The 14272-nt window shown below is 31.3% G+C and overlaps 1 protein-coding gene across 1 annotated transcript in view; it reads right to left on the reverse strand.

Annotated features, from left to right (window-relative positions):
• Positions 1–14272, reverse strand: part of LOC143227929 (hemicentin-1-like) — a 246350-nt gene that overhangs the window by 205350 nt on the left and 26728 nt on the right. Inside the window, 7 exon segments of the mRNA XM_076459284.1 lie at positions 517–792; positions 1356–1625; positions 3645–3920; positions 4305–4577; positions 6784–6879; positions 7019–7201; positions 12313–12582. Of these exon segments, the coding sequence (XP_076315399.1) occupies positions 517–792; positions 1356–1625; positions 3645–3920; positions 4305–4577; positions 6784–6879; positions 7019–7201; positions 12313–12582 (1644 nt within the window).

A 14272-nucleotide genomic window follows, 5' to 3' on the forward strand; every position in this document is an offset into this window, starting at 1 on the left:
TAACTCTGTATGATAAAGTTGTGCGGTATCAGTACATTTAACTCTGTATGATGTGAGGTACTAGTATATTTAACTCTGTATGATGTGAGGTACCACCATGGTTAACTTTGAGTGGTGTGAGGTACCAGTATGTTTAACTCTGAATGATGTGAGATACCAATAAGTTTAACTCTGTATAACAAAGATATGAGGTACCAGTATGTTAACTCTCTATAATACAGATGTGAGGTACCAGTACATTTAACTCTGTATAACAAAGATATGAGGTACGAGTATGTTAACTCTCTATAATACAGATGTGAGGTACCAGTACATTTAACTCTGTATGATACAGATTTGAGGTACCAGTACATTTAAATGTGTATGGTATAGATGTGAGGTAGTAGTATGTTTAACTCTGAATGATGTGATGTACCAGTATATTTAACAATGTGAGGTACCATTATGCTTATCTCTGTATGATAAAGATGTGCTGTACCAGTGGATTATTAAAAATATCAATTAGTGACAACCTACCAAATACAGAAAGGTGAACTTTCTGGTTGGCCTTCCCAGCAGGATTCTCAGCTATGCAAGTGTACAAACCAGCATGATGTAGTTGTGTCCTGTTAACATGAAGCACACCTTCAGAGTTGATGTTTAATTCTCTATCACCTGTGGTCACATTTATTCCATTTTTTTGCCAATGGATGACAGGTGTTGGATATCCAGAAGTTAGGCAGGGAAGAGAAATGGTTTGGTTTACAAGAGAAGTAAGGTTGGAAAATGGCAGTGGTACAATTGACGGTGGAACTATAGAAGATAAATTAACCATCAAAGAGAGAATGAATTTTTTTCTGTAAGATATTAGATAAACAATGTTCAGATTAGATCATTATACAAACTGGATATCAGCCCAAATATTTGTTGTTAATAAATTAAAGCTTGTATGTGGAATTAAAGTGTTAAATTATTCAAGATAAACTCAGGCCTTAATAAATATAGTAATAAAGATATCACAATACTTCAATAATGTATGAATATGAAATTAGACTATCAAATAATACATTTATTTATAATATAGGTGAACTAGTAGTGTTCAACAGTTTAATACTAAACAACTAATGTGTAAAGTGAGTTAAGACCATAAGATATGTTTCTGTCTAATACATTGGTTGAACTATCTACAAGATACAAATATTAGAATATGAGCTAGATACTGACAGATGATATAACAGATTAATTGAAAATAAAAATAGTCACTTATTATTCTCCATAATAATAGTAATAATAGAAAGTAATAAATATTCTAATATACGGTGTACACATCAAATGATTACAGACATGAGGTTTACTTGTTCTGTGGCATGTCTTACCTAAAACACTCAGAGCCATCTTCCTGGTATCTTTACCAACTTCGTTGCTTGCTTCACACAAATATTCTCCAGCATCAGTAACCTTTGCCACAAAGCGTAAACTCCCATTACTCAGCTGGGTGAAGTCCAATGTGTTGGGCTGCAAGAATGAACCATTTCGATTCCATCGAATCCAAGCAGGTGGAACGGCTCGCACCTTACACGGCAACACAACAATATCTCCCTCAATAACTTCGAAAAGTTCTCTGGATGGATAAATTCTTGGTGGTACTAGAAATAGAACATATTGGCCTCAATATTCAGTGTAGAAATTATATGGACATCTTAATATATTGGTCTCAATATTTCGTGTAGAAATTATATGGACATCTTAATATATTGGCCTCAATATTCAGTGTAGAAATTATAAAGACATCTTAATATATTGGCCTCAATATTCAGTGTAGAAATTATATGGACATCTTAATATATTGGTCTCAATATTTCGTGTAGAAATTATATGGACATCTTAATATATTGGCCTCAATATTCAGTGTAGAAATTATATGGACATCTTAATATATTGGTCTCAATATTTAGTGTAGAAATTATATGGACATCTTAATATATTGGTCTCAATATTTAGTGTAGAAATTATATGGACATCTTAATATATTGGTCTCAATATTTACTGTAAAAATTATATGGACATCTTAATATATTGGTCTCAATATTTACTGTAAAAATTATATGGACATCTTAATATATTGGTCTCAATATTTCGTGTAGAAATTATATGGACATCTTAATATATTGGTCTCAATATTTCGTGTACAAATTATATGGACATCTTAATATATTGGTCTCAATATTTCGTGTAGAAATTATATGGACATCTTAATATATTGGCCTCAATATTCAGTGTAGAAATTATATGGACATCTTAATATATTGGTCTCAATATTTCGTGTAGAAATTATATGGACATCTTAATATATTAGCCTCAATATTCAGTGTAGAAATTATATGGACATCTTAATATATTGGTCTCAATATTTCGTGTAGAAATTATATGGACATCTTAATATATTGGCCTCAATATTCAGTGTAGAAATTATATGGACATCTTAATATATTGGTCTCAATATTCAGTGTAGAAATTATATGGACATCTTAATATATTGGTCTCAATACTCAGTGTAGAAATTATATGGACATCTATATATATTGGCCTCAATATTTAGTGTAGAAATTATATGAACATCTATATATATTGGCCTCAATATTTAGTGTAGAAATTATATGAACATCTATATATATTGGCCTCAATATTTAGTGTAGAAATTATATGGACATCTTAATATATTGGTCTCAATATTTAGTGTAGAAATTATAAGGACATCTTAATATATTGGTCTCAATATTTCGTGTAGAAATTATATGGACATCTTAATATATTGGTCTCAATATTTCGTGTAGAAATTATATAGACATCTTAATATATTGGACTCAATATTCAGTGTAGAAATTATAAGGACATCTTAATATATTGGCCTCAATACTCAGTGTAGAAATTATAAGGACATCTTAATATATTGGTCTCAATACTAAATTTAACAAAATTAAGATGGAGTTTGTCTGAACTCCAGCCTAACTATCTTCAACAAGTAATACCTTGTAGAAGATATGAGTGTGTAACTAGTAGTCATGCGAGTGTGTAACTAGTAGTCACGTGAGTGTGTAACTAGTAGTCAGATCTCTCCAATCATCTGGCAGTAGCAAAGTCTTGATTTCTCTCTCTGGTTTCTTGTGTAACTAGTAGTCATGTGAGTGTGTAACTAGTAGTCAGATCTCTCCAATCATCTGGCAGTAGCAAAGTCTTGATTTCTCTCTCTGGTTTCTTGTGTAGTCATGTGAGTGTGTAACTGGTAGTCAGATCTCTCCAATCATCTGGCAGTAGCAAAGTCTTGATTTCTCTCTCTGGTTTCTTGTGTAGTCATGTGAGTGTGTAACTGGTAGTCAGATCTCTCCAATCATCTGGCAGTAGCAAAGTCTTGATTTCTCTCTCTGGTTTCTTGTGTAACTAGTAGTCATGTGAGTGTGTAACTGGTAGTCAGATCTCTCCAATCATCTGGCAGTAGCAAAGCCTTGATTTCTCTCTCTGGTTTCTTGTGTAATCTAAAACTTAACTTTAATGTTTTATCACAACAATGTTTTTAATATGAAGAAGACAAATATATTTACCGCTAGGAAGTACAGAATTGGTTACTGTTGATTTAAAAAGTTTTTAATGGTTAAAGCAAAACCTACCCTGTACAAACAGAGAAGTAACTTTGTTGGTTACACCAGCAAGATTGGCTGCTGTACAAACATAGGTTCCAGTGTCTTGTTCCACAGTTTTCAGAATGTGTAAATTGTCATCAACACCAATCTGGTAGCGGGGATGAGATGGGAGGATAGGGATGCCATTCATCTGCCAGGTGATTATTGGTCGGGGGTTCCCCTTTACATTGCAGGGAAGTACAACAGAATCTCCCTCAATAACCACATAGTCACGAGTATCACCATGGGCTATACTTGGAGGAACTATACTCAAAGATAAGGTTTTGATGCTTGAACCAAAGTTATCATTCAAAATGTTTCAATAATTAATCATTCAAAAGACAAACTATACATTGAAGGTATAAATTAGTTGTTATTGTTTTTCTAGCCACCATTATCATACCAAATTTATACACTCATCTTTGTAATCACACTTCAAAATCTACTTTTGCACTGAGGATAATGCTATATTCTCAGCAGCAGTTAATCTGAAGTAATAACATTTAGTTTATCTGTGTCGACAATTAGCATACAAAGCACTTTGAAATGTTTACTAGTTTGTAATAATCCAGTTCAAAACGAACGTTCAACTATACAGTTCTTTATATCATTTTTTTTTCGTTTACTTACATTAGAAGGGTTTATTACCTTGCACATTAACAAACACTGTTTCTGAATCATCTCCCCCAATGTTCCTAGCTAGGCACGTGTAGTTCCCTTCATGATGGTCCTTAACTTGGTGGATCACAAACGTTCCATCAGTTTTGATATCAATGTCAGCTTCTCCTCCAATCAGTTGGTCTGCCTTCAACCACTGGATGGTTGGCCGAGGATTTCCCTGTGTAACCTCACAAGGTACAGAGAGTGATTTACCTCGAATAACTTCCACCAGAGGATCAATATGTGCCAGCACAGGGGCCACTAATGAAAATTAGAATTAATAATATTTATCAAATGGCTAAAAATTCATATAAATTTATACAATAATTTCTATAGATTTTCATATGTCCAAAACCAGCTTTAGTAGACAAAGTGTTTCTATTACCCAAACTAGAACCTTTATGGTATATACACATTAATCCTGGGTTATTTTTTTTAAACTGAGAAGGGTTTCGGGGATGCAAGCCCCTTTGCTATTATAACAGTATTCACAGCAGTGTAGACACTGAATTTTGTATATGTTCATACACATTAAACCCCTTTGTTTGTTTGTTTGTTTTTTCATATAGTGGGAATGGATTTTCAGATGGCTACAATAGTATTCATAGTTATGGATATACACATTAATCCTGGGTTATCCTGGTTAGTGGGAATGGATTTTCAGATGGCTACAATAGTATTCATAGTTATGGATATACACATTAATCCTGGGTTATCCTGGTTAGTGGGAATGGATTTTCAGATGGCTACAATAGTATTCATAGTTATGAATAACTTTCAAACATTTCTATTTCAAATGAGATATTACAAAACTGCTAAGCTTATAATTTATTATTTCCATAAGCTATATAATAACAAGCTATATCATTTATAAGCCATATAAATAAATAAGTGGTTTGTGTTATCTATTGAAGTCATGAACTTTAAATACAAATAGGAAGACGACAAATACATTAAATTACCTCATACATACCAACAGTACTGAGTTAAATCTAATGTATAAGACAACTTACATACAGTTGCTCTCCAGTGGTATGTCTGCGGACCTACAACGCTAAAAATCGGGTTTCGATACCCGTGGTGGGCAGAGCACAGATAGCCCATTGTGTAACTTTGTGCTTAATTCAAAAACAAACGTATATACATACAGTTAATACTTAGACAGATCAGATGTATAACTTAAAGTATTGAGGCTAGATACGACATATAACTTAAAGATAATTTACATACCATCAGCACCAAGCTAGATCTGACGTATAGTTAAGTATAATGTAATAATTATATAATGGTACATATTGTACATACCATCAGTACTGAGCCAGATCTGAGGTATAATTACGTATTATGTAACATTATATAATGGTACATAATGTACATACCATCAGTACTGAGCCAGATCTGAGGTATAATTAAGTATTATGTAACATTATATAATGGTACATAATGTACATATCATCAGTACTGAGCCAGATCTGAGGTATAATTAAGTATTATGTAACATTATATAATGGTACATAATGTACATACCATCAGTACTGAGCCAGATCTGAGGTATAATTAAGTATTATGTAACATTATATAATGGTACATAATGTACATATCATCAGTACTGAGCCAGATCTGAGGTATAATTAAGTATTATGTAACATTATATAATGGTACATAATGTACATATCATCAGTACTGAGCCAGATCTGAGGTATAATTAAGTATTATGTAACATTATATAATGGTACATAATGTACATATCATGAGTACTGAGCCAGATCTGAGGTATAATTAAGTATTATGTAACATTATATAATGGTACATAATGTACATATCATCAGTACTGAGCCAGATCTGAGGTATAATTAAGTATTATGTAACATTATATAATGGTACATAACCACGGTAACTTTTGTAAGTTCTTCTGAAAGGAATAAGTTAACATTAAAAATATCCTTAAGTGCAGCATAACATAGTTATAGCACAAGGGTTGATCATAAGAGTTCCATACAATAGATCTAAACATACACCAGGGCGCAGAGATCCACCGCAGATTTCTGCACTAATGCAATGTCAAATAAAGCATAGGAGTTATTATATTTAACTTTGAGATAACTAGATTTCTAAAATCCACTGATTTAGGATTTGAAATGAGAAAGCACTTTCACCACTCAATCTTTATACACATTTCAGTAATTTACATAAGTCTTTATATTTTCGTTTTATTGTAACACTTGAATAAGAACACTCAAAATGTTTCTTCACCACGTCAGCACTTTGCACCACTAACCACTGCTGCACAATTTGGGCAAGTTCCTGGAACATTTGATTTGAAAATATTTTTTTTACACTTCATTAATTTGGAAATAGTCTTTATGATAAAAATAGCAATTTCAATAATTATTTTGTGACATTATAGTAGGAACATACGTCTCAAGGTTATTATTCAAATAAACATTTGACGTATATCAGAGCTCACCAATGCCAATGACGTGCACGTCTGCCTCTCTTTCCTCCACTCCTAACCTATTTTCTACTGTACAAACATAAGTTCCTTCATCTTCTAGGCCAACATCTGAAAGAAAACACAATATATAATATTCCCTAAACCTTATGTCTTGTAAAATTATTGTTTATTGATAGTATGTACAGTTTATTAATACTAGTTTATGGGGTAAAGTACTCTTAGTGTTAGTGTTACGAACAGAACCTACGATGTATTAGAAGATTCCCAACCGGCGTTATGGTAAACTTTGAATTATCTATCAAAGGGGCGCCCCCTTTTTTCCTCCATCTTGTCTCTGGCTTTGGATGACCGGTAGCGACGCAGGAGATACTACCATCTTTTAATATTTCAATATTTGTATCAGTTGGTGGCTGAACAACAACAGGAGGGGCTGAAAATAGTAAGACAAATTAAAGTTTACACTTCAAGGTAACATTTCTCTGGTTGGTAAACTCAGCAACACAAGGCTATTTGTTTGCTATACATATGTTACGTTAAATAACATTTTAAGGCGTATGATTCATTATTAGAAGGAAATAAACTTGTGATTGAAACTTGAGGTAGACTTATATCAGTTTATTATTTTAATTGTTTATTCACTTCAGTAAGTATTAATTTTCGTAAAAGTAGTTGACATACTTAATACTGTATCTTTCCCTCCATATAAGTATTATTAAATTCTTTGTTTCTATTGTTAAAACAATCTTAAATCTTTTGTTATTTTAATATTAAATAGAAATTACCTTTATTTTCTAATAAAATGAGGTCGAATTTCACTGTGTGTTTATAGTTTCTCATTTCTAATAAATCTAACTATTAACGTGATGGAGCTGTCTAATTTGAAGATGGCACCACAGTATATAAGATATTTTACTTGCAGGTGGCACTACAATACTTTCTGAAGAAAATGATAAAATTCAAAATAACTTATTAAAATAAGAAAGCTACAGTACACTTTGTGATTTTCGTCCATGTTAATATTTTACACTGTAACATGTGTGTACATTAAAACTGTATATCGTATTATTTTATTATACTTCTAAGTGTATCATACTAACGTATCAACAACTATGACTTCTTTAAAGGTTCCCCAGTAGCATGGCAGTACGTCTGTTGATTCCTACTACCAGAAGCTGGCTTTTCATACCAGGGTGAACAGAGCAGAGATTACCCATTGTGTAGCTTTGTACTTTATTCCAAACAAACAAACTTCTTTAAAGTTGTACATACCTCTCAAAATAAATGGATAAAAAACAACCTTATTTGTATATTATGTAAACATTAAATACTTAAAATGTACATTGTTTAAAAACACAGTATAACTGTAAAATGTAGTTTATTTAATATTTTGAATACCATGTCACGTTTCACAAAAAAATCTCGTTATGTTAATTATCTCTTCTGATGGATCAGTTAATTATTATCTGATCGACAATAACATAATGTATTCTACTAGTGTCTGAGTGTTCTCTGACAACTTGGTTGTGAAAGAAACATAAAGTGGATAACTTTAGCTTTATTTACGTATTCTTCATTTCTGAAGTCTTGTTATTACTATTTGTAAAGTAACGTGTGATAAAGCAAAATGAATACATCTCTTATTACTATTAGTAAAGTAACATATGATAAAGCACAAATGAATACATCTGTTATTACTATTAGTAAAGTAACGTATGATAAAGCACTAATGAATACATCTGTTATTACTATTTGTAAAGTAACGTATAATAAAGCACTAATGAATACATCTGTTATTACTATTAGTAAAGAAACGTATGATAAAGCACTGATGAATACATCTGTTATTACTATTAGTAAAGTAACATGATAAAGCACTAATGAATACATATGTTATTACTATTAGTAAAGTAACGTATGATAAAACACTAATGAATACATCTGTTATTACTATTAGTAAAGTAACGTATGATAAAACACTAATGAATACATCTGTTATTACTATTAGTAAAGTAACGTATGATAAAGCACTAATGAATACATCTGTCATTACTATTAGTAAAGTAACGTATGATAAAGCACTAATGAATACATATGTTATTACTATTAGTAAAGTAACGTATGATAAAGCACTAATGAATACATATGTTATTACTATTAGTAAAGTAACGTGTGATAAAGCACTAATGAATACATCTATTATTACTATTAGTAAAGTATGATACTAATGAATACATATGTTATTACTATTAGTAAAGTAACGTGTGATAAAGCACTAATGAATACATATGTTATTACTATTAGTCAAGTAACGTATGATAAAGCACTAATGAATACATCTGTTATTACTATTAGTAAAATATCATGTGATAAAGCACTAATGAATACATATGTTATCACTATTAGTAAAGTAACATGATAAAGCACTAATGAATACATATGTTATCACTATTAGTAAAGTAACATGATAAAGCACTAATGAATACATATGTTATTACTATTAGTCAAGTAACGTATGATAAAGCACTAATGAATACATCTGTCATTACTATTAGTAAAGTAACGTATGATAAAGCACTAATGAATACATATGTTATTACTATTAGTAAAGTAACGTATGATAAAGCACTAATGAATACATATGTTATTACTATTAGTAAAGTAACGTGTGATAAAGCACTAATGAATACATCTATTATTACTATTAGTAAAGTAACGTATGATAAAGCACTAATGAATACATATGTTATTATTATTAGTCAAGTAACGTGTGATAAAGCACTAATGAATACATATGTTATTACTATTAGTCAAGTAACGTATGATAAAGCACTAATGAATACATCTGTTATTACTATTAGTAAAATATCATGTGATAAAGCACTAATGAATACATATGTTATCACTATTAGTAAAGTAACATGATAAAGCACTAATGAATACATATGTTATCACTATTAGTAAAGTAACATGATAAAGCACTAATGAATACATATGTTATTACTATTAGTAAAGTAACGTGTGATAAAACACTAATGAATACATCTGTTATTACTATTAGTAAAGTAACGTATGATAAAGCACTAATGAATACATTTGTTATTACTATTAGTAAAGTAACGTGTGATAAAGCACTAATGAATACATCTATTATTACTATTAGTAAAGTAACGTATGATAAAGCACTAATGAATACATATGTTATTATTATTAGTCAAGTAACGTGTGATAAAGCACTAATGAATACATCTATTATTACTATTAGTAAAGTAACGTATGATAAAGCACTAATGAATACATATGTTATTACTATTAGTAAAGTAACGTATGATAAAGCACTAATGAATACATCTGTTATTACTATTAGTAAAGTAACGTATGATAAAGCACTAATGAATACATCTGTTATTACTATTAGTAAAGTAACGTATGATAAAGCACTAATGAATACATATGTTATTACTATTAGTAAAGTAACGTATGATAAAGCACTAATGAATACATCTGTTATTACTATTAGTAAAGTGGCGTATGATAAAGCACTAATGAATACATCTGTTATTACTATTAGTAAATTAACATGATAAAGCACGAATGAATACATATGTTATTACTATTAGTAAAGTAACGTATGATAAAGCACTAATGAATACATATGTTATTATTATTAGTCAAGTAACGTGTGATAAAGCACTAATGAATACATATGTTATTACTATTAGTCAAGTAACGTATGATAAAGCACTAATGAATACATCTGTCATTACTATTAGTAAAGTAACGTATGATAAAGCACTAATGAATACATATGTTATTACTATTAGTAAAGTAACGTATGATAAAGCACTAATGAATACATATGTTATTACTATTAGTAAAGTAACGTGTGATAAAGCACTAATGAATACATATGTTATTACTATTAGTAAAGTAACGTATGATAAAGCACTAATGAATACATATGTTATTATTATTAGTCAAGTAACGTGTGATAAAGCACTAATGAATACATCTGTTATTACTATTAGTAAAATATCATGTGATAAAGCACTAATGAATACATATGTTATCACTATTAGTAAAGTAACATGATAAAGCACTAATGAATACATATGTTATTACTATTAGTCAAGTAACGTATGATAAAGCACTAATGAATACATCTGTTATTACTATTAGTAAAATATCATGTGATAAAGCACTAATGAATACATATGTTATCACTATTAGTAAAGTAACATGATAAAGCACTAATGAATACATATGTTATCACTATTAGTAAAGTAACATGATAAAGCACTAATGAATACATATGTTATCACTATTAGTAAAGTAACATGATAAAGCACTAATGAATACATATGTTATTACTATTAGTAAAGTAACGTGTGATAAAACACTAATGAATACATCTGTTATTACTATTAGTAAAGTAACGTATGATAAAGCACTAATGAATACATTTGTTATTACTATTAGTAAAGTAACGTGTGATAAAGCACTAATGAATACATCTATTATTACTATTAGTAAAGTAACGTATGATAAAGCACTAATGAATACATATGTTATTATTATTAGTCAAGTAACGTGTGATAAAGCACTAATGAATACATCTATTATTACTATTAGTAAAGTAACGTATGATAAAGCACTAATTAATACATATGTTATTACTATTAGTAAAGTAACGTATGATAAAGCACTAATGAATACATCTGTTATTACTATTAGTAAAGTAACGTATGATAAAGCACTAATGAATACATATGTTATTACTATTAGTAAAGTAACGTATGATAAAGCACTAATGAATACATCTGTTATTACTGTTAGTAAAGTAGCGTAAGATAAAGCACTAATGAATACATCTGTTATTACTATTAGTAAATTAACATGATAAAGCACGAATGAATACATATGTTATTACTATTAGTAAAGTAACGTATGATAAAGCACTAATGAATACATATGTTATTACTATTAGTAAAGTAACGTATGATAAAGCACTAATGAATACACATCTTATTACTATTAGTAAAGTAATGTATTCAGTGGCGGATGTGAGGTTGTGTGGGCCCAGAGGCTAATAACGTTTGCGGGCCTTACATCCCACGTAATTTTACATAGAATAAAATTATCAATGGACCCCATTAAATCCATGGGCCCTGGGGCTCAGCCTAGTCTTTAACTAAATACACTTTTCAGCGTATTGTAAAGCTCTAAAAAATGTGTCTGTTTTGTTAGTTTTACTTTCTAGAATAATTTACCTCTACACAGGGACGCACTTATAAAGTAAGTTACATTTTTATAGTAGAAGCGCCACCTATTATGTAGTATACACAACTGTTAGCCATTCAGTAGTAATATACAGTGTTCCGTTTCGGGTGAAAACGGAACGAAAGCTTATTTTGTATAGAAAGTTTTCTCCTTATTGAAACCTTACTGACGTCAAAGTGTTCCTTATTTCATTATTGTAGGGCTGTCCAGGTGGCAACCCTTCTCATAATATAATAATAACTAAAAACCCAATCTGAGACTCACATCCAACATCCAGATTGACGGAATCTTGAGTTGTCCCGGCCTCGTTCTCTGCCACACAAGTGTACTCTCCGGCGTCGGAGTCTTCACTGCCGAGAATTGTCAGCATTCCGTCGTTTGTAATCTGTACGTATGACAGGGGTAAAATCTGTGTCCCACCACGGTACCAGGAAACTGTAGGGTGGGGCACTCCTGTCACCTCACATTTCAACTCTGCCTTGTCTCCTGTCGCCACTAACAAGTTCTTTCTGGGGATATTGATGGTCGGTGCCTCTGAAAAGTTTATAACCCATCATTATAAAATACTGTATTTTGTACAAAGCTATTATTATCTAGGGTAGTTGTTCCTAATTTTGAAATGATGGACTAGGAGATTAGCTGCTAGTCAACACCACCCACCGCCAACTCTTGGGCTACTCTTTTACAAACAAGGCCAACCTTTAGTACAACAGTAAGTCTACGGATTTACAACGCTAAAATTAGGTGTTCGATTCCCCTCGGTGGACTCAGCAGATAGCCCGATGTGGCTTTGCAATATGGTGACTTCCTTCACCAAACACCACCGGCGAGTGCTCTAAACACCAGGCTATGTCATATCTCCACCCTAAAATATACCTGTTATTATGTAACGTTTTAAAATGTATTCAGTTAGTGAGGTAAATGTACATACACATTTCTTACCTAAACACAAACGTTATGTTCACACTTCAATGAAAGTAAGATGCGAAATGTGTCAGAACTAAAACTTAACAAACGAGTTTCGTACAACAACTTCTTTAAACGAACAAACTTGATAACACTGATAGGTTGAATTGGATGCAGACTGGCCCTCCAGTGGAATTTTAGATTTTGCTAAAGTTGAACCAGGTTCGAATCCGTGTGATATCAATCATTCTATGCACTTTAAACTGTGAGTGTTATAAGAGTGACAATGAATCCCTTAGTGAATTGGGGCTGGTGGGTGGTTCTTTCTGGTCAGTAGTTCAACATTATGGACAGCAACTGATAATCTTGGTCAGTAGTTCAACATTACGGACGGCAACTGATAATCTTGGTCAGTAGTTCAACATTACGGACAGCAACTGATAATCTTGGTCAGTAGTTCAACATTACGGACAGCAACTGATAATCTTCGAGGTTTTGTCATAAATACGAGAGCTTTACATTAACAATATGACTTGGTATGAAATAACAAAGTAACACTTGTACTACAGAACAATATGACCTGGTATGAAATAACAAAGTAACACTAGTACTACAGAACAATATGACCTGGTATGAAATAACAAAGTAACACTTGTACTACAGAACAATATGACCTGGTATGAAATAACAAAGTAACACGTGTACTACAGAACAATATGACCTGGTATGAAATAACAAAGTAACACTTGCAATACAGAACAATATGACCTGGTATTAAATAACAAAGTAACACTTGTACTACAGAACAATATGACCTGGTATGAAATAACAAAGTAACACTTGTACTACAGAACAATATGACCTGGTATGAAATAACAAAGTAACACTTGTACTACAGAACACTATGACCTGGTATGAAATAACAAAGTAACACTTGTACTACAGAACACTATGACCTGGTATGAAATAACAAAGTAACACTTGTACTACAGAACACTATGACCTGGTATGAAATAACAAAGTAACACTTGTCCGTCCGCCTTCACAACGAGTGAAGTACATACCGTAGATTAAAACATCCAGTGTATAAATAGCTTACATATTAACTCCTCAGGTTTGTAAATACAATCACGTCCATTATTTCCATAATGTAACTTGATTAGCTCATTAATTCGTCATTAGAGTTTCATCAGGAACTGTGATATCCAACTAGATCAGTGTTACATAGTAATAACTAAGTAGGTCGCTGTTACACAGTAATATCCAAATAGGTCACTGTTCCATAGCAATAACTAAATATGTCGCTGTTACACAGTAA

The sequence above is a fragment of the Tachypleus tridentatus genome, chromosome 10 (genome assembly GCF_004210375.1).
Source record: "Tachypleus tridentatus isolate NWPU-2018 chromosome 10, ASM421037v1, whole genome shotgun sequence".
Classification (NCBI taxonomy): Eukaryota; Metazoa; Arthropoda; class Merostomata; order Xiphosura; family Limulidae; genus Tachypleus; species Tachypleus tridentatus.